The sequence below is a fragment of the Desmodus rotundus genome, chromosome 6 (assembly GCF_022682495.2).
Source record: "Desmodus rotundus isolate HL8 chromosome 6, HLdesRot8A.1, whole genome shotgun sequence".
Taxonomy (NCBI): Eukaryota; Metazoa; Chordata; class Mammalia; order Chiroptera; family Phyllostomidae; genus Desmodus; species Desmodus rotundus.
In genome coordinates this window covers 14,877,943-14,897,358 of record NC_071392.1, presented here as the reverse complement: position 1 = coordinate 14,897,358, position 19,416 = coordinate 14,877,943, and the positions used below count along the sequence as shown (strand labels likewise).

General features: G+C 43.7%; 1 protein-coding gene across 2 annotated transcripts in view; it reads right to left on the bottom strand.

Moving 5' to 3' along the window:
- Window positions 1–19,416, bottom strand: part of IGF2BP3 (insulin like growth factor 2 mRNA binding protein 3) — a 103,131-nt gene that overhangs the window by 6,433 nt on the left and 77,282 nt on the right. The window contains exons 6-12 of one of the 2 annotated variants that reach the window (XM_053926898.1): window positions 17,977–18,258; window positions 14,230–14,364; window positions 12,697–12,819; window positions 10,417–10,552; window positions 8,819–8,944; window positions 1,415–1,531; window positions 665–739 (exon numbers count right to left, since the gene is read on the bottom strand). In XM_053926898.1, the coding sequence (XP_053782873.1) occupies window positions 665–739; window positions 1,415–1,531; window positions 8,819–8,944; window positions 10,417–10,552; window positions 12,697–12,819; window positions 14,230–14,364; window positions 17,977–18,258 (994 nt within the window). Of the gene's footprint in view, window positions 1–664; window positions 740–1,414; window positions 1,535–8,818; window positions 8,945–10,416; window positions 10,553–12,696; window positions 12,820–14,229; window positions 14,365–17,976; window positions 18,259–19,416 lie in introns of both variants that reach the window. The other variant, XM_053926897.2, reaches the window with a different exon arrangement.

Here is a 19,416-nt window from a genome sequence, read left to right as displayed (position 1 = left end):
GGTAAATGGTAGAGCTGGGAGTTGAACTAGCAGCCTGGCTGCCAAGAGCCTGCTCTTTATCACCCAGCTACACCACCTTTCAGTGTACATGTGAGGCATCCCAGCTCGAAGGGCCCCGAACCCCAGTACACACAGGCAGTGGTTCACCAGGACAAAGGCCACAACAGCCTCTAAGATGTGAAGGGTTAGACTAGCTTCGTGGAGAAACAAACTACGGACTAAGAGTTACTCCGAGAGTGAGGTGAAAGGGGAGCATTTTAATTCAACGTTAAGGCTTCTCAGGGACAAGAACAATTAGGGAACAGGTTTTCCAAGGCATATTAACCAGGCAGGTTTGTAAAGTTCTGTCTTAAGGTCTCACCTTCACATACGATAACGAGGCATTAAGCAAATGCTCTTTCGGGGAGATAGGTAAATCCAAATCCAACAACCCCTGCAGAGCTCTCAAAATTAAAACAAAGGCTTTTGGTTTATTTTTGAAATGTAATTTGGGTTATGTTTCTACTCTGTTCTTAGTCTTAGGAATGTCGAGTTAGAAACTGTTTTTACTGGGTATGAGATCCACGTAAGGGAGAAGCCAGGCTATGGAGTTCCCGTAAAGAAGGCGTTCACAGTCTCTGCATCCATTCCTGGGTGGCCTGTGCACGGGCTCTAGAGCACGTACCTTGAACTGGGCCTCTGGCGGCCCGGTGATAATCACCATCCTCACTTTAGCATCGGGTGCTTCAGCTGGAGCAATCTGTAACAGACCATCAAGGGGTTACGACCCTGTCAGGTGGCAGTGACAGAAGTTCCGCTAACAAGCCTGACATTTGATGTGACTTACTGAAGTGTAGAATGAAAGCCTTCTGGAAGGAAGTTACAAAGAGGCAGTGATTCATGTGGGTTTATTAGTATATACCTATATACAAGTACCTGCCACACACTGGTCCTTACACCGTGCCTGGTCCTGATGTAAAAGTCCATCTGCAGTCCCTCAGCTCATCCTCACTACAACTTGATGAGGTACTGCCTCTCCTTCACATATGGGCAAACTGAAGGCTGGAGAAACTGAGTTACCAGGCCCATGGATGCACAGCTGATAGAGCTGGCGGGAGAGCTGGATCTGCATCTCCACTGCCCGCGTTCCACTGTACCACTGGTACTCGGAAGTGGTCTTGGCCTCATGCATCAGAACCCCTCAAGCTTCCCGTGTGTGCAAGAAACTGTTCATGATTTAAGACAACTAACTGGTAAACAGCCCCAAATTATGATCACTGGAGTAGCATCTGAAATAAACTAACATTAATATGAAATAAACTATGTAATCTCAGGACAGACTGCAACTTCAGTTCATATTAGGTGGCGAGACGATTCATGTCTCTGTAACTGACTATGTAAAGCACCAGGACAGCCACCGTTGGCAGAAGGGTACCTTAATAGAAGCTCCTGCAAAGCGAGAAAGCTGTTTGATGTGCTGCCCCTGCTTGCCGATAATGGCCCCAACAGATAAGGCTGGGATAAACAGATGAACCGTCTCCGTTTCTGATTGCTGCTGGAAAAGAAACACAGGACACTCTTGCTTACTGGATACAAATCGGGCTATTGTCATTGGCATAGGAATGGGGGCATTCATATGCAGCAGGAATAGCAGGATTCTTTTAGGAAAAACACCACAGTAAGTTGACATGAGTTTACAGAGCAGGTCGAGAAGATCTCATACTCATCCTGAAAGCATTTGCAATGCAAAATGTCACTCACGTACATAATTTTAAAAAATATTTTATTTACTGATTTCAGAGAGAGAGACAGGAACATCAGCTTATTGCTCCACTTATTTATGCATTCATTGGTTGTTTCCTGTATGTACCTTGGCCAGGGATTGAACCCACAACCTTGCAACCTTGGCATATCAGACCAATGATCCAACCAACCAAGCTACCCGGCTGGGACTGTACACAATTTTCTGAAACTTTAGAATGTCACCAAATTATGGATTTAAAAGCTATGTGAATGTTACAAAGTTTAAATGTATTAGAATAGAGGAATAAGATTGTATTTAAAATGAAGATTCCCCCATCACTATATCCAAGGTAGGTTCCTGACAAGTAAATGATTTCTTTTTTAATCTTCACCCAGGGACATTTCTTCATTGTTTTAGAAAAGGGGGGAGGAAAAGAGGGGGAGAGGGGGAGAAAGGAGGGGAGAGAGAGAGACATTGATTGGTGGCCTCCTGTATGCACCCCAAAACTAGGGATCAAATCCGCACCCTAGGTATGTGCCCTGACCAGGAATGAAACCGGCTTCAGTTTATGGGATGACACTCCAACCAACTGATCCACACCAGTCAGGGTATAAACGAAATTCTCGACAAACAAGTGAAATTATGAGAATAAAATAACCACATCACAGAAAAGTCAAGAAAAAAAATCCATGGTTCTTTCATCTTTACCTGACAGTTATTTTGTTATATATCTGAGGATGCTCCTTTATAAAGACCTTCAGAAAGTCTGGTTTCTAATTTTTCACTAATTCATAATACCCCAATCAAATCTTTAAACATAAACTTGTGCCCTTGTACAAACACTTCTAAGACTTTATGTAATAGAAATGCTGTACCAGAGAATGACCATTTAAAACTGACATATTTCCAAATTATCACGCTAATATATTTATCTTAGTCAATATATTAAAAGTGTGGAATCATTTTAGTTCAAACCATGCCTTTCACACTTAGGAAAAACACAGCAACTGTAAAAATAGATGCACTATCCTTCTTACGGCTTGGTAGTTCTTTGGTGTTCCCTGTGTTTCCCAGGATGTCATCACACACTCAACACAGGTGTCAGCTAAACGCAGTCTTCTTGTGGTCCTACAAGCATTCTGGGAATAATCCCCAGAAGGCTTTGCCTTACCCCTAAACTCTTGACTGTGGAGATCTGTAACAGGGCCTGTCCTGTACAGCGCGGTCAGGTGACTCCTGTTGCTATTCATCAGTGAGGAACACCAAATGAAACTGTTTCATTCTTCGGTATTTCTAAGTCATAAACACAGTGCCTCTCTTAGGGAAGCACCACACCTCACAGCCTGCCAGGGGGTTATGCAGCTACCACATACCACTTATTCCAGAGGGACACGTTAAAGCCTACTTTAATAACTAGATAGAATGACCGAATTAATGCTGAACTGACCATAAACTGTCCAAGCACTGGATGGTGTGCCTTAGTTGCTGGAGCAACATCCCATAAACTGGGTTATGGGTTTGATTCCTAGGCAGGGCACATGCCTGGGTTCTGGGTTTGGTCCTCAGTTGGGGCGTGTGCAAGAGGAACCGATCATTGTTTCTCACATCAATATTTTTTTCCTCTCTCTCTCTCCCTCTCTTCCCCTCTGTCTCAAATCAATAAGCATGTCCTCAGGTAAGGATTAAACACATATACACACACAAAACCTGTGTTCAATATTAGCATCTATTTTGTCATTCTGGTCCTTATATTAAAACTCCTACATTAATTTTAACCAATTTTTTAAAATACAGCTAGGATCTAAATATTTTATGTCACTGAGAACATTCATATCATGTTCTTCTGAAATATATAAATATTTATATTGGGGGGAGGGGGCAGGGGTCTGACAGTGATAAAGACCTTTTAAATGCTCAGCCTAAATCTAATGTGTAACTTGCCCAGATATCTGTCCCATTGTATTTTGCCATGATTGTATAATTGTTTTCTGGGCCTTGTTCCAGAAATATTTTATGCTGCTTACAAAGTACACATAACCTAGAAAGATATAAAACAAAGGAAGTAAAGAAATAAAAGCATAGGGACCTGAACAGAAAAGACAAGATGAAGCCAGAAATGCTAATTATACAAATTTGACCCAAGCTTCCTAGAAGGTAATTAAAGAGGAAAAAAATCAGTTGCATGATTTACCATGTCTGTAAGAGAAAAACGATTCATTTGCGTATAGAAACTACTCTTCCGGTGACTGGTCCCAGAGAGCAACCTCTGAGTGTCCTCGGAGGGTGACATACAGGTACCAGCCTTGGAGCACCGTGCAGCCAGCACGGCCCCGGCACGCTCTCAGCCCAGACGATGCCGAACCGCTGCTGCCGTGGGGAAAGCTGCGAGGCAGGAACTGTGCGTAGCCTCAGCAGCGGAACAGAAGCTACAGTCTTTCCACCACAGTGATGAAAGGCTATCGATGCACCTGACTTGTTCCTATGTGGGGGTTGGTGGTGGGGTACAAGGGGCAACAAATCCAATATGAAGATGAAGAAAATACTTCTTTAAGAGAGAAGTTGTGTGAAGTTTGGAAAAGGAATGGTGGCCAGTCGAGAAGGGTCCAAAGGACCGAATTCTAACAGAAAGAAGGGGCGGACACCAGAAGAATCAGCATGTAGACAAAAAAATGTTCCGCGCTGGGAGGAAAACAGAAGCGACAGAACCTGTCAAATATAGAAAGCACTGGAGCCCAGCCGACTGCGCACCCCAGGAGGTGGGGCCCCAGACTGATAGTGGTGTGCACCCTGGGCAACGGCGCCTTCGTAAAACTTGACTCATCAGATGTCCGCCGCTTGATGGAGACATTTCTGAGCATCGCCCAACTCCCTTTGCTCCAATCCCATATCCACTGGGCATCTCCCTGATGATAAATTACTTTTCAAGGAAATTTTCCTCTGGGAATACACCTCACAAACGTCCGGTCCACCTGGCAGTCCTTACCCTGGCTCTCCGGCAAGAATCGTTCTTACTTGCGATGCAGCACTGCGAGCCATGTTTGCAGAACTCGTACCCTCAGATAAGCAGATAACTTCGTGTTTACTTACAAAACTAAAGCCCGAACAATGGGTTATGATAAGCCTCGTCCTTTTAAGTCTCCGAGATGGAGCTTGAAAGAATCTTATCCGCGTGAACCTTTCTGTTACACATTCTTTGCCTTTAAGTTAATGTTCAGCTGCATTATTTTGAACCCTTTTTCCTAAACCTTTAGGACTGAAGAATATTCACAGGACACAGGCTGCTTCCCAGTGGATTTCTGCCAGATGCCTATCGGCAAAACTTCCTCTGGACTTGCTGGCAGACTCTGTGTTACAGCTTGAAAAAACAAAAGAACAAAGCTGCTCAAATGAAAGTTTGCATAACTGGTGAAGTCTGCCAATTGAGTAATTCCTAATCATCTATCGTGAGGAGATACAAGAATGAGTAAACAGTAAGGTTAAGTGTATTTACTTTGTGGGAGCAGATTCTAAGACATCACAAAGGCATGGAGACACGCATGCCAGCCAACAAGAACAGCCTCCAGGAACCTGGAGGGACGCCAGCAGTTCCCTTGGGTTTGTAAAATAGATACTCCTGGGGTTTTTTGTTTTGTTTTGTTTCTTCTGTTTTAATGGATTTTGGTCTGGAACTGGAATTATGGTTACTCAATTCCATGACCTGAAAAAGAATATTGAAGTCTTGAAAAAGAATATTGAAGTCTTAAAAAAAGAAAAAAAGGCAAATAACCTTTTTTCCCCCCATAACAAGTAATCAAGGCCTCTTAAAGGTACAAATGTGTGCAAGGAATTATTTACTTTGAAATTTATTTACTGACAGAAGAGCTGCACCCATAGTAAGAAACCCTAAGGTGGACTAGGAGACTCCATGGAATAGCCATCGACTCCAAAATCCCTTTCAAGTCGTATTTTGATTCCTAAAGAACACCTCAAACTAGCTAAGACATAAGGAACTGCTCACTTTTCTTGCCTCTTTCATAAGTAGAAGTTACCAATTTTAAGGTTATGCTATTGTTTTGGAAGACTTCTGAGAAGATTCCAAAGGTGCTACCAAAATTAAGACAACAGCCCTTGGGCTAACTTCTGCCAAACCAAAAGCAAGCTGCCAACACCGTCAGGCTGTGGATGTCGCTGTGTGGAAGTTGCTGCGTGCCAGTTCTGGCTCTTGCTCTGCTCACTGGCTGCCAATTGCCTCTTCCCTCCTATTTGAGCATTTCTGAAAGGAGCATTTCCTGTCATTTATACACTCAAAGTTTGCCAATTAAGAACTGCATGAGCCAGCTGCTAGGCAGGAACTACAGACTTTTTGTCCGTTGAGAGAACCAACTCTTTAGCTCTATGGGAAAAATCAACCTGGCAGGTTCCAGGAAGAAGGGTATGTTGCAGGGGGAGAGGTGGGCAAAGTTCTGGAATGGAACAGAAGCAAAGGCTTTATCCAAAGACAAGTTGCATCCATTCTCCTTTCATGTTACAAAGCAGAAGTGAGAAAACAGGAGGTGAAAAAAATTAAACAATTCCAGAAGAGGAAGCAGTACATAGAAAGAGTGTCAGTTTTTGAAACATTTAGTCATCAAAACCTACTCCTTGCCAGGCAATGTACACTTAAAGTAAAAGAAATTTACCACTAACCGACAGGGCATCAAGGATAAAGAAGCGATCTTAGTAAGTGTTTTCTAAGGAGCAGCAAGCTTCTCAGCAGCAGCCTGGATGCCTGGTCGTGGTAAAGGACAACCCTCAGACAGCTGGGAGCGAATACCTACCAACCTTGCATTCTCTAGCTCAGGTTTTAAAAAATATCACAGACCTTCAACATTATGTTCTTCAGCAAGAAGAAAAGTGAAACCTGAGGGAATAAAAGGGCTGTAAGAAGAAATGGTAAGCAAAAAAAAAAAAGAAGATAAAGCTTTGGCAAATTTAACTACTGCCTTTAAAAAAAAAAACAATAGTTTGTGTTTCAAAGAGTGGTGACCACTTATTAGTAATCTGGGTTTAGAAAAAGAACAAAGTCTCCTAATATACAGTGAAGGCAAAGCTACTCCAACTAAGTATTCCTCCCCCATGAAGCTATATACTAACAAAAACTGGCGAAACAATTTTTCTCTGAAACATTAAACCAGAAAACCACCTGGCAGTTATTTGGAAGTAGATTTTACTCTGACTGGTATCCAGAGATAGTGCACTTCTTTGAAAGTGGAATTTTCTCTTTATTAGATTAAAATAATCCGCAGGAGTGGAATTAGAATATGGAATTTTTTCCAGAATTAATTTAGTCTCCTTTTTTGGAGGGGATGGGTTGGGAGGAGACCTTAAAAGCTTACCTTCTCCCTTCCAAGCTCTGCGAGATCCCTTTAGTTTGTAATACTGCTAAATCCAGGGGGCAGAGTCAAACAGCCATCCCCAACATCTATGCATCTAGTTATAGCCCTGGTTTCCCAGCTTCCCTTGCAGGTAGAAGTGGCCGGGTGTTATGATCTAGCAAAACAGGTACCCGTGGACATGTGAAAGGCTATCCTCAGGCAGTGCCCTAAAATGAGGTGGCTGCTGATTTTTGATCCTTCATCCTTCCTGCTGGCTGGAGTCAGACTCGATGACTGGAGCTTGAGCAGTCATCCTGGCCCAGGGGCCGGTTTGCCAAGCCAATAGGAGCACCAGTCCTACACGATACAGCAGAACTACCACCAGAACTACTCAGATTACCTACCCTTCAACTCTTCTCTTAAAAAAGGAAAATTCATTTAGACCACATTTTTTAACTCCAAACACCCAGCCAACCCTAATCCTGATAATATAGCATGCCAAAACGTATTTAGAAGCATGAAAACAGACATATGGCAGCATCCCAAGGCAGTTTTGGCCTGATAGTTGCCTATGAGTTGGAATGACAGGTGGTGAGAGAAAAGGGGGTGAGGTTTTTCACTACACTTTAAAGTAAAGCCTCAAACAAGTTAGAAAAAGGGACATATATGAGTGGTGTGTTTATGCTTATCCTAAATATTATCTCCCACAGTTTAGTCTTGATAGGAGATATTCTTTCCAGCATTTCTAAGTCCACCCTCCACAGACTAGTAAACATTCTTTCCAGAGCCATAGTTCTTGACAGTGAATAGTTAACAAAAAGCTCCGTATGACCTTTACAAAACCTCAAGTTTCTAAGCTTCCATCTACTACTGAGATTTTGATTCATTTAAGACCAAGGTGGGCCACAGGTTCTGAACCAGTTAAGAAACAGAGCAGCTGTTTTTAACCTTGGCTACACATTGGAGTCATCCATGGAGTTTTCCAAAATACCGGGGGCCTGAGGGAGGGGGCATTCTAATTCAAGAGGTCTGGGGAAATCCTAATCTAATTAACAAAAACCATTTCCCCCCCTGAAGGCATGGAGCAGAGAAAGCTGTACTTTACAGAAGATTGACAACTAAGAAATGTAAAAGACGACAGGAAGACAGTAATACATGATTTGGGCAAACATGGGCAGTGGGTATTGAATCCACTGGGTGAAAGATGGTCTGGGAGCTGGGAGCTGAGAGAGTGCGAGAGGCAACCGATGCATGTTTCTCTCCTTCGCTCCCTCCCTCCCTTCCTCTCTATAAACCAATAAATAAAACCTCTAAGACATTTTTTTTTTATTATAAGCACTCAATATGGGGGAAAAAAGAAAAAGCTATGTCGTCTTTACTGACCTTTCAAAGCAGTTAACTTCCAGGTGAAAAAGAGGAAGGAAGCCCTTGAAAAATTCTTTTCTTCAATATTTAAAAACAACCTCTTTCCCCCTCCCCAAAGTCTCAAACTTTTGATATTTGAAAGCACACGTTGACAACTCTACCACCCCAAACCCAAAAGCGGTAATTCTGCCCCTGGCTACAAAAGGGGTCGATGTGAAGGTTTTATTAACAAGACCAGAGAGCATGTGCTGGCCCTAAACCAATTCCAGATCACACGGGAACCGGGTTTTACATGATGATCTTCCCCACAAAGCATGTCACGACACACCACTCGAAGGCAACGAAGTCTGACTGTGTCCTGCTCAACCACAAGGAAAGCCACAGTGCATCATCTTACCTCAAACTGTGGGTAAGGAGGAGTCATGGCTGAAGGGGGCCCTGAGGCGGGAGGTGGCATCCCTGATGTGGGCGGGAACAGACCCAAGGCATTCAGATTTAATCCAGGAATTAAATGTGCTTGAAGCTGCAATGGTAAAAGGGTCCCTTCATTTTACAATTAAAAGTTTAAGTCAGCATTTTGTAAGTGACAATATTCAGATTGTGACTGCTTGTCTAGTAAAAAAAAAAAAAATCATTTGACACAAATTTTAGAACAAAGCAGCTGTTTCCTGTAACCATACTTGACCATATAGTTTACATGTTTACATTTCTTGTATTTTAAAATCCACGGGCTTGTTTGCCTCCTCCTTGATCTGAAGCCACAGAGTTTCTCAAAGAAGGGGCAGAGCCTTCCTGTCCCTGTGGACAGCTCACAGAGGTCAGACAAATCTGTACTCCGCACTGTAGGCCCACAGCACATATAGGCAGAATCGCGCAGTAACTGAAGAAGTCAGTAAACAAGCTTGTTCACTAAAAAGCAAACCACAGACAGAGAACCAGCTACTAGGAGAGCCTTCCTTATGGATCCAGCCTGGCAGTCACGGGTGTAAAGGCCCAACGCAAAGTCAAGCCCTTCAGAAGCCAGGTCCCATCCGCATGGAACCACTACAATTAAAGTTATATTTGGAGTGGATCCAGGAGCCAGAAAGGGGATTTTGTTTTGGTTTAACATTGTAAGGGTTGAGGAAGTGAGGTGGAGATTATTGAGCTGAGACTTGAGCATACTTGAGAATATTGCAAAAAGGCCTACGGAGCTGGACTTACTCCTAGGCACCTCGGACATGTGGACGACAATGTGCAGGTGGGCAGGCAGTCAAGTGCACGAGATGATCTGCATTCTAAGCTCTCACAATGGTAATACCATTTTCTCATGTCCCTTCTTTCAGGTGTAATGTTTCCGATGACAGGCCCAATTGAGGACTTTTTTTTTTTTTTTCAATCATTCACTTGAAAATTCAAGATGAACTTTGCAAATGTTGCATCATCAGCACCACTCCATCCATTAAGGATGTCAGCAATTCACTTTTGTCTCAGCTGCACCAACAACACATTATTTATTCCTATCTCTAAGTAACCAAATTTTGAATTTGTGTTCATAATAATAGCTTTTACATGCACTGCTGCCTACTATAATTCTAACAGGCAAGCAGTGTAAGCAGTAGTCCCATTTTACAGGTGAGGAAACTGACACTCAGATCAAATAAGTTGTCCAAGAGAATGGAGCTGCCGTTCACATACCTCTGAGGCTCATATTTCTACTGTACTAACCTCCCTCAAATTAACATTGCACAGGAGATACTAACCTTTTAAGGTAGGTATTAGCCTTAACTCACAGGTCAGGAAGCTAAGTCTCAAAGACTAAATGATTTGCTAAACTCACAGATATTGCCGAACCTAATGTGAAAGTCTGGGTACTCTCCCAGGGTACTCCCTAGGGTGCTAAAAATCAATGAGAACCTACGTCTAATGATGACACCATTAAAGAAATCAGTATCAATGCAACTGAACCCATCTTTTAACTGTTCATCAAAGACACGCCCTTCATATTAAACTAACGTTCATTGAAGCAATATCATTTTCATAAGACTCCCTGATTTTCTTCATTATCTCTTCCTCGGCTTTGGCACAGGTCTCCACGCTGCCCTTCACTGTAATTGTGCGCTCCGGGTTATACAGCGTCAATTCCTGCAGTCTGCAGATGGAAAAGGGGGACAGAAAGAGAATGGGAATTACAGGAGGAAGACAGTTCATAAGAGTTCAGCCACAGATGGCAACCCCACTGTGGAGGCTGGCAATATGTAAAAGTGGGTGGTTAGACATGAAAAATGAGTAAGCCCCAACGAAAAGAGATGAATCCAAAAACTGTAAAGCTACAGGAGAGAACCCCCCACCCCACACATACACCTTCTCAACTAAAATCACCGGAGGTTAATAGGGCAATTAAGTTCATGTTTTAAGCACAGTGTACTTACTTCTTGACCACTTACGGTTGAACCATTTCACACTTTAACAGTGAAATATAATGAAAATGATCGGAGGGATACAGTTTTAGCGGAAACCAAGAATCAGATGCACATAACTTTTAATAAGTATGTTCCTAGTCTGCACCAGCCAATTCTAGGCATAACTGGCATTCTCACGCAATTGCATTTTCTGGGTCACCAAGCAAGGAGTAAGCATGGAAATGCTCCAAAAGGGCAAACCAGAACTCATGTGTTTGAACTTCCTTTTCGCCAGTGGTTTTAGAATTTGGATCAAAGTAGGCAAGAGGAAATAATGTAAACCAATCTATCTTTTTGTTTTCTTTTTTATGGTTTTTTTTTTTTTTAGTTTTCAGGGGTTTTTTCTCCTAACATTTTTCAATCCATCTTGACTAAATTAAAGAAATGGTCCCTGGATGCCCACTTAGACAACTAAAAATCAGAATGCTGCAGCAATAGTCAGAAACCCCTTGCTCAACCCAGGCCCCACCGAAGCTTCAAACCATGAAGAAGACATCTGAGGCCCCCTTCACCGCAGCCAGTCCGCAGCCTTAAGAGCTACAATGCTTACCATGGAAAACAATCATACAGCCGAAGGGACATGGAACATGGGTACAGCTCTCCTTCATATTCCCAGAGTTACCATTCTCATTTTCACGACTAGCAGAATACCTTAAGCTAAACTTGAGACAAATGAACAGGACAGCATTCCTTTTTTTCTCCAACTTGCTAAAAATGTAAACATCTACACATTATTTGTCTTCGACTGCTTAAAGAAGTATATTTCTAGTCTCCAATTTCAACCCACCTCGCCCCTGCCAAGCTTTTATATTACAGTTTTTAAAATAGCTGCTCTAGAATAGCTTCTGAGATTTTTTTCACTTAAAACCCTCCCCTGTCTGAGCATAAACTTCAAGACAAGACAATGTGTTACATTTACCACTTTGTGGGGTTTTTTTCCTTCTTTACCATCAAGCAAGACTTTCTCCTTTCAAAACTCCTTGTTCCACAAACACCCTGTGCCCTCAGTTCTTCCTTAGTTCATCCATCTATTCCCACCTTATTGGTTTCTGGGTGGAAGCTAAGGATAGTCACTCTCAGAAAAAGGAAAACCTTCCCAAATCCTTCCAGAGCATTTGTGGACCCTCGGTGGGGTAGCTGCCTCCGGGATGACCCCTCCCCAGTGAGGTGCACTCTCCCACACTGAACAGAGCCCTCCCGTGTGAACACAGAGAAACGACAGGGCGTGACTTCTGAGCCTGTGCTATAAAGACACTGCCGCTTCTGTCGTGCTGTCTCCTGGATCACGCGCTCTAGAAGGAGGCAGCAGCCGGGCCTTGAGGACCCCCAAGCAGCCCTGTGCTGAGGAACGGAGGCCTCATACCAACAGCCAGCACCGACTTGTCAGCAACACGAGGCCTGAGCCAGAACCACCCAGTGAGACCGCACCTGACATCCTCACCCACGGAAACCAGGTGACCAGTACACAGTTACTATTGTCTTAGCTATCAAATGTTGGGATAATTTCTTACACATCAATGGATAATAAGCTGGGTTCTAAATACCCATCTGTGGAGAATGTGTCAGAAAACATGATCAAAACTTGAGCTAGGAAATATGAATGTAAAGTTTTTAGTGGCCCCTGCTTCTTTAGTGGGAACAGATAATGCTTTCAATATGGGTTAGAAACAGATAGTGGATGGCAGCCTGAGCGTGAGGGATGAAGTGCAAGTACAGGGTGCAGGCTGGTTCTAACAGCTGCCAAGTGGCACACGCCATGCGGAATGTGTAACCTAGAGCGTAAACACAGCGCTTGAAAATCTTCCAATTCAAAAGAAAGCAAGGCAGCACTTACGGAGATATCGTGATTTTAGTGTCTGTGTCCTGCTCAATTTTTTTAAGATTTCTTCCTTCCTTACCGATAAGACGGCCTACAAAGTTATTATGGGCTAAAATCTTCAAGGGAATCTCTTCTGTGCTGTAAATGGAAAAAAAAGGGGGTCATGAAATCAGGGTAAGTGAACCTACTCTTGGGTAGAAAGACAATACTCGTTCATTAAACATTTACTTCCTACCTAGCTGCCATATAGGAAGCCTTGTGCTAGGTAGACTTTAAAACTGGCTGACCATTAGCCTACATTCTAGCAATGCATGAACAGAGGAGGTAAAAAAAACATTAACATGTATTTGGATAGAAGTTAATTTTTAAAAATCGTTTCCTTTTGTTAGCTCTGAAAACTGTTCCTGCTCAAGTTCTTATTCTTGACCTCCCAACACCAGAACATGTACAAATGCAAGATACTATGATTTTAGTATCAATTTTAAAATACATACCTGGCAATACAGGTACAATTTACACACGGAAACAGAAGAAACTCAATAGTGGCTAGTTACCCTCTGGGGGAAGAAGGTAAGTAAGAGCAGGAGGGATGGAGGGTAGGGGGAGAGGGTTCACATCTCATTTTGTACCTTTCTGAATTTCCAAGTCACACAGATATCACTGTTTAAAAATGTCACTGGAAAAAGAAAAAGGGCTCATGGACATAGACAACAAGACTACGCAGGAATCCCATAGTGTGGTGACTTGGCAGGGGCGGGGGGTGGCTCGGGGCGAGGCAGTGCTGGGAGGTGGAGGTGGAAGAGGGTATAAGAAGGAAAATGGTAATGGAAAAAATGCAACAATAAAAAGGAAAAACGTCACTGAGGTTATCTGGGTGGTGAGCTTTTTCCTTTTTTTCTCCCTCTATACTAAAAAAGAATTATCTTAAGCACCATGTAACACCTTATAAATGAAATATATTTAATATACTTCTAAGGTCCCTGCACATTGAATGCTGGTGATTAGGTCCAGGCTAACTCCAGTACCTTCCTCAGGATTCTATGTTACACGCAGCACTGCACTGAACGCTAAAAGTAGCACAAAGCCCGACCTCCCCTCAAAGCTCCTGTGGAAAAGAGCTCAGAGTGCCAATCTGGCATATTCAAATAAATCCCCAGGTCATTTCGGCACAGGATTAGGGGTTTCCCTACCTCCACAGGCCCTGCTGCTGCGGGTAGGGCTGAGCAGACAGTGAGAACGGAGCCCCCATCAGCTCAAAGTGAAGGAGCATCGGGCCCTGCCTTGGGTGAACCCCAGGGATACCTCCTGGACCTGAGGTGGGCTCATGTCCCCCAGTCACCACCTTCTACATCTAGACTTTCCTCATGGCCACCCCTCATTCCACATCCAAACACAAATGCCAATCGCTTAAGGACTTGTCCTTTACAAGCAAATCAACCAGTGCCTGCAACCGCCGTGGCTCAATGGGCAGCAAGTCCCCCAAGAACTGTGTCAGGACACCCAAAATAAAGCAGCCCGGATAGTGCCCTCTCCACCCTCTTTACTCACAATTTTATATCTTGAGCTTCCTTATGCATAATCTCCAGAATAGACTTACAAGCCGCAGAGGTGCCTTCAGGGGTAGAAAGGATAGTAATGGACTTCTCAGCAGCACCTGCATTCTCCTTACGATGGACATCGATTCTTGGGGTGGGCGCGAGGAGAGAGGAAAAGCACAGCTGTGAGCATGCATTCCCCACTGCGTACACAAGGTCACAGGACTTGAGGGCAGAGAGGATGAGTCACTTCCCTCAAGAGCATAAGCTCCTGATAAACTGTCAACAGGAAGCCTCAGAGGAGAACGCTAATTCTAGGAACACTCCCTCTCGTTCCTCAGTCTGGCCAAGTAGGGACATCTTTGCATTCTGCTTAAAGCTTCCGTTTTTGATGGCACAGAACAACCATCTGGTGTCAAAGAGCTGAAGTTCAGACAAAGGCTTTCTTCTGCTCTAAAACAAACAGGAACTGGTGCAGTGCCAAGAGGGCGGGAATGGGAATCCCACAAACCAGGTCGAACTTCTTAGTCTACACAGTATTCTTCACTATTCGTGTGAGCACGTTTTGCTCTTCTGCTTCCTTTTGCAAGGCTTCTCCTACACTTTGCCTATTTCATAGAGGAAAGTCTACAACAAAACCCAGAGATGGCAATTCTACTTCAAAGAAAAGCAAATGGTCAATTCATGCAAAGTGTCAAACCTCACTAATATTAGATACACACCAACTAAAATGAAGCATATTACTTTTCCAGACCTGCAAATATTTTGATAGATATAGGTAAGTATTGGCAAGAGAATGGGTAAACTGGGCACAGCCACGCTTGGGTGGGAGTATAGAACTGGCAGGACTTATCAAAGCCAAAATGCTTATCACCTTTGACTCAAGAATTCTACTTCCTGCCCTGACTGATATGGCCCAGTTGTTTGGGTATCCAAAGCAAAGTGCCGCTGCTATGATTCCTGGTTGGGACCCATGTGGGAGTGGCAGAGAGAGAGAGGTGTTTCTCTCTCACATCACTGTTTCTCTCCCTCTCTCCCCTTCTTAAAAAAAAAAAAATCTATATTCCACTTCCGGTAACATCTACAGATGCAGTCCCACATGAATGCCGAGAGTGGTGTTTCTCACCTACGGCACTACTGAGATTCTGGGCCAGATGGGCTCTTTGTTCTGGGGGCTGTCGTGAGCAATACAGAGCGGTTAGCAGCAACCCTGGCCTCAGCCCACTAGATGCCTGTATGTAGCACATCCCACTTCCAGCTGTGACAACCAAAAATGTCTCCGAATATTGCCAAATGCCCCTGGTGATAAGGGGTTCACTCCTGGCTGAAAACCACCACTAGCACAGGAATGTTCGCTGTAGCACTGTTTGTGATAGAAAGAAAATTGAGATGATCTTTAAAAGACCCACCAGAAAGAGATGGTTAAATAATATAGCATATACATATCACACAGCTGTTTAAAGACATGCGGTATAGTTACAGATACCAACACTTGTAAGAGGTCATTGATCTTCTGTGAAAAAATGCAATACATACCTTGATAAGACTTCTTCTTTATTTTTTAATCTTTAATTAATTAAAAGTATTGGGTGACACTGGAAATTTCTCCTTTAAAGCAACACTTGGGGGTGCGATGAAGGGTAACTGTTTTATTTTCATTTGCATACATGTACATTTTGAACTAAATGCAAAATAAGTCTGCTGTTGTTGTAAAGGCACAGGAAGGAACACAAGGTATTTGTGAGTCCCTCTGGCCACTCACGCATGGAGGACCAGGAGCCACGGCATCACTCACCATGAGAAGGGCCACCTCATCTGGGGCTCATTCTCCCAAATGTGGGCTGAAAACTAAAGATCTATTTCAGAAATAAAGCCTATCACTAAAAATAAGGAAAATGTAGAAATGAAATAAGTAGGAGGTAACTAGAAGTAACTACTTAACAAACAGTGTGTTAGGTAAACGGTCCGATCTCAGGAACCGTCTTTCCAGCCAGTATTTCAGAAATCCCCAGTCACGGTAAGCATTGCTCATCTTCTAGAAGGTGACACATTAAACTCCCTCCTTCCAGTTTATTTCCACCGTTCCCTGTGTTAACTGTCTTCTCTCTGGAGAGAAGGGAAGGCTGCGGGATAGATTAGAGGAAGCCTCAGAGGCCGCCGGTCCAGAAACAGAGGATCTGATCATGACCAGTTGCAATGGCAAGAATTAATTAAATCCACTGGCAGAGCTCTGCAAATGAATCATCGGATATAACAAAAATTGCTTCCCTTCCCTCTCCATCCTCCATCTTCCTGCCTTAAATGAAACAAGCAGTTCAATCTAAATTACAGGAGCTCTTTCCTCTGACAAGGAAGTGAATAGCGTTAAAAGGAACGACTCTAATCTGCCGTGTGACGAGGAAGGAAAACCATTTAATTATTAGTTTATGCAGGTAATGCTGAATCAAGGGAAGCAAGAAACTCTTCAATTTCAAGATTAAAACCAGGCAAATTTAACATTAAAAGTGACCTAGGCAATGGTTCAATTGTCTCCCCAATTCCCTACACGATGAGGCCAAAGGCCATTGATTCTGCACAGAGGTACCCAGCACCAAACATCTGCTTCAGCAGGGCAAGGCAGGATGAGACAGCACCCTGCAGGTGCCGTGGGCCCACCACCACCACTAAACACAGTTCTCTTTGGTTCTCATGAGGAATCAGTCAGCGAGTTCACTGCAGGCACGGTGCCCATGACGACTACGGAGCCAGTTGGAACAAACACAGTGCCATAGTTGTACTTTCAGAAAAAGACTCTCTCTCCTTAATTCCTTGGGCCACATGAAATGAAAGCAATGTCCTTATCAAATTTAAAAAGCAAAAGAATCTACAGTCATCTTTGAAGCTGGCCCAAGGCCCTTCCCCTACCCTTTGGTGTAGAGGGACTGACCCGAGAGGTCTGTACACAGCCTGGCACACTCAGCTTTTCAGGAAATACAGCGGCAACGGTCCAGAGAGGTGCCTGGTGGCACTCCATAGAAGCAGGGTGGGGACAGAGCTCCGTCACCAAGCTTCTCTGGGTCAAAACAGTCACATACAGCATCACAGGATGGTTAATAAGGCAAAACAACAAGTATGTGATGCAGCGGAGTTCCATTTGACTCATCTGCCAGATGAGCGGGCGCCTTCTCCATTTCAGGCAGCATGCCCAGCACTGTGGTAAGTCATAACATAGAGCTCCTGCCTTCTGCTCCTGAAAAGCTAGCTCCAATGTTTGCCCAAGAATCTCCCAATCCCTTAAAATCTGCAAGTTAAAATCTCAATCAAGATCCTGAAGAAAAAGCCATTCTGGCTACATGGCTTACTCATGGGACAAATTTGGACCGTAGGCTGAATGATTCTTTACTCAAGTAAAGCAAGACTGAAAACCTATCTCTGTACTGGACCCAGAAAATTACATCCAAAAACAAAAAGGCAGGTATCACTGGGGGCTGGAAACAGCCAGTGAGCTGCCCCTTTTGTTCGCCAGGGCCGCCCCCACCACAAGTGGATTAGGTATCGTATGTTTTCCATTAATGTGTAAAAATTTGCAGTGCCCTTTGAGGTTTAGATTTAGCTCCACATTTTTATAAAATAAACACTAAGATATCAAAATCACAAGGTTTTTCCAGATTCTCAAGTATGAGAAGTTTGTGTTCACAAGAACACCGAACACCAGAACAACACACTCTATTACTAAGCTCCAGAGGAGAAAACATTAACGCCCCCCCTCAGGAACACTCACTTGGACTGGGTCTGTTTGGTGATGTTCCGAATGGTGGCCCCTTCTTTTCCTATAATGGCTCCAACAAACTGGGTGGGAACCAGCAGGCGTAGAGGCAAGTCACACGGCTTCTGCTTGGACACTGATCCCGGAGACCCCTGTCTCGATGAGCCTCGCTGCCCAAACCCACGGCGACCTCGGGGCTGCTGTGAGGGGTTCTGCTGGGCGGCCATTTCGTCAGGGATGTAGGCCACTTTCAATGTGAAGTTCTCCAACTGGAATCCATTCAGTTTGTCTAAAGCTCTGAAAGTTGACAAGGAGCAACGGGTCAGAAGAAATTGAGCTACACCATACACCTTTCGGCAAAGTAACACCTCTCTCTTCCACTCAGGACCACTGGCTGGAAAACTTCTGAATAAAGCCACAGAGCAAATAACGCAGAACCCACTTAACACCCTACCCCTACACACACACACACACACACACACACACACACACACACACACTCTTTTCCTTTGAAGCACACACAGGAAAGAAAAGATTGACAAGTTTCCGAAGGGAACAAAACAGACTTGCCATCTGAAAAATAGAAAAAACGACGCGTCAAAGTATGTTTTCACTGAGGTATGACCGACACGCAACTTTGCATCAGCATCAGGTGTAGGACATACGGACTCGGCGCTGGCATGTTCTGCGAAACAGTCACCACAGCAAGTCTAGTTAACGTCCATCACCGTACTGGTTACAGAATTTCTTTCTTTTCTTAAATAAGATTTTATTTATTTTCAGAGAGAGGGAAGGGAGGGAGAAAGAGGGAGAGAAATATCAGTGTGTGGTTGCCACTCACGTGCCCCCTCACTGGGACCTGGCCTACAAACCAGGCATGTGCCCCGACTGGGAACTAAACCAGTGACCCTTTGGTTCACAGGCTGGCACTCAATCTACTAACCCACGCCAGCCAGGGCCAGAATTTTTTCCTTGTAATGAGAATTTTAAGTTCTACTCTCTCAGCAATTTTCAAGTATGCAATACAGTATTAATAACTACAGTTGCCAGGCTATGCATTGCATCCTTATGATTTACATATTTTATAACTAGAAATTTGTACCTTTTGACTTCCTCTACCCAGTTTGCCCATACCCATCTCTGACATCCACCAATCTGTTCTCTGAATCTGTGCGCCTGTTTGTTTGTTTGTCTGTTTGTTTTTGGAGATTCCACATATAAGCGAGATCATGTAGTATTTGTCTTTGACCTCTTCCTGACTTGTTTCACTCAACACAATGTCTTCAAGATCCATCTGTGGTATTGCAGGTGCCAAGATTCCATTCCTTTTTATGGCTGAATATTACTCCACTTTGTATACATAAACCAGGCTTTCGTTATCCATTCGCCCACTGACAGACACTTAAGTTGTTTCCATATCTGGGCTATTGTAAATAATGCCGCAAGGGAAACTCT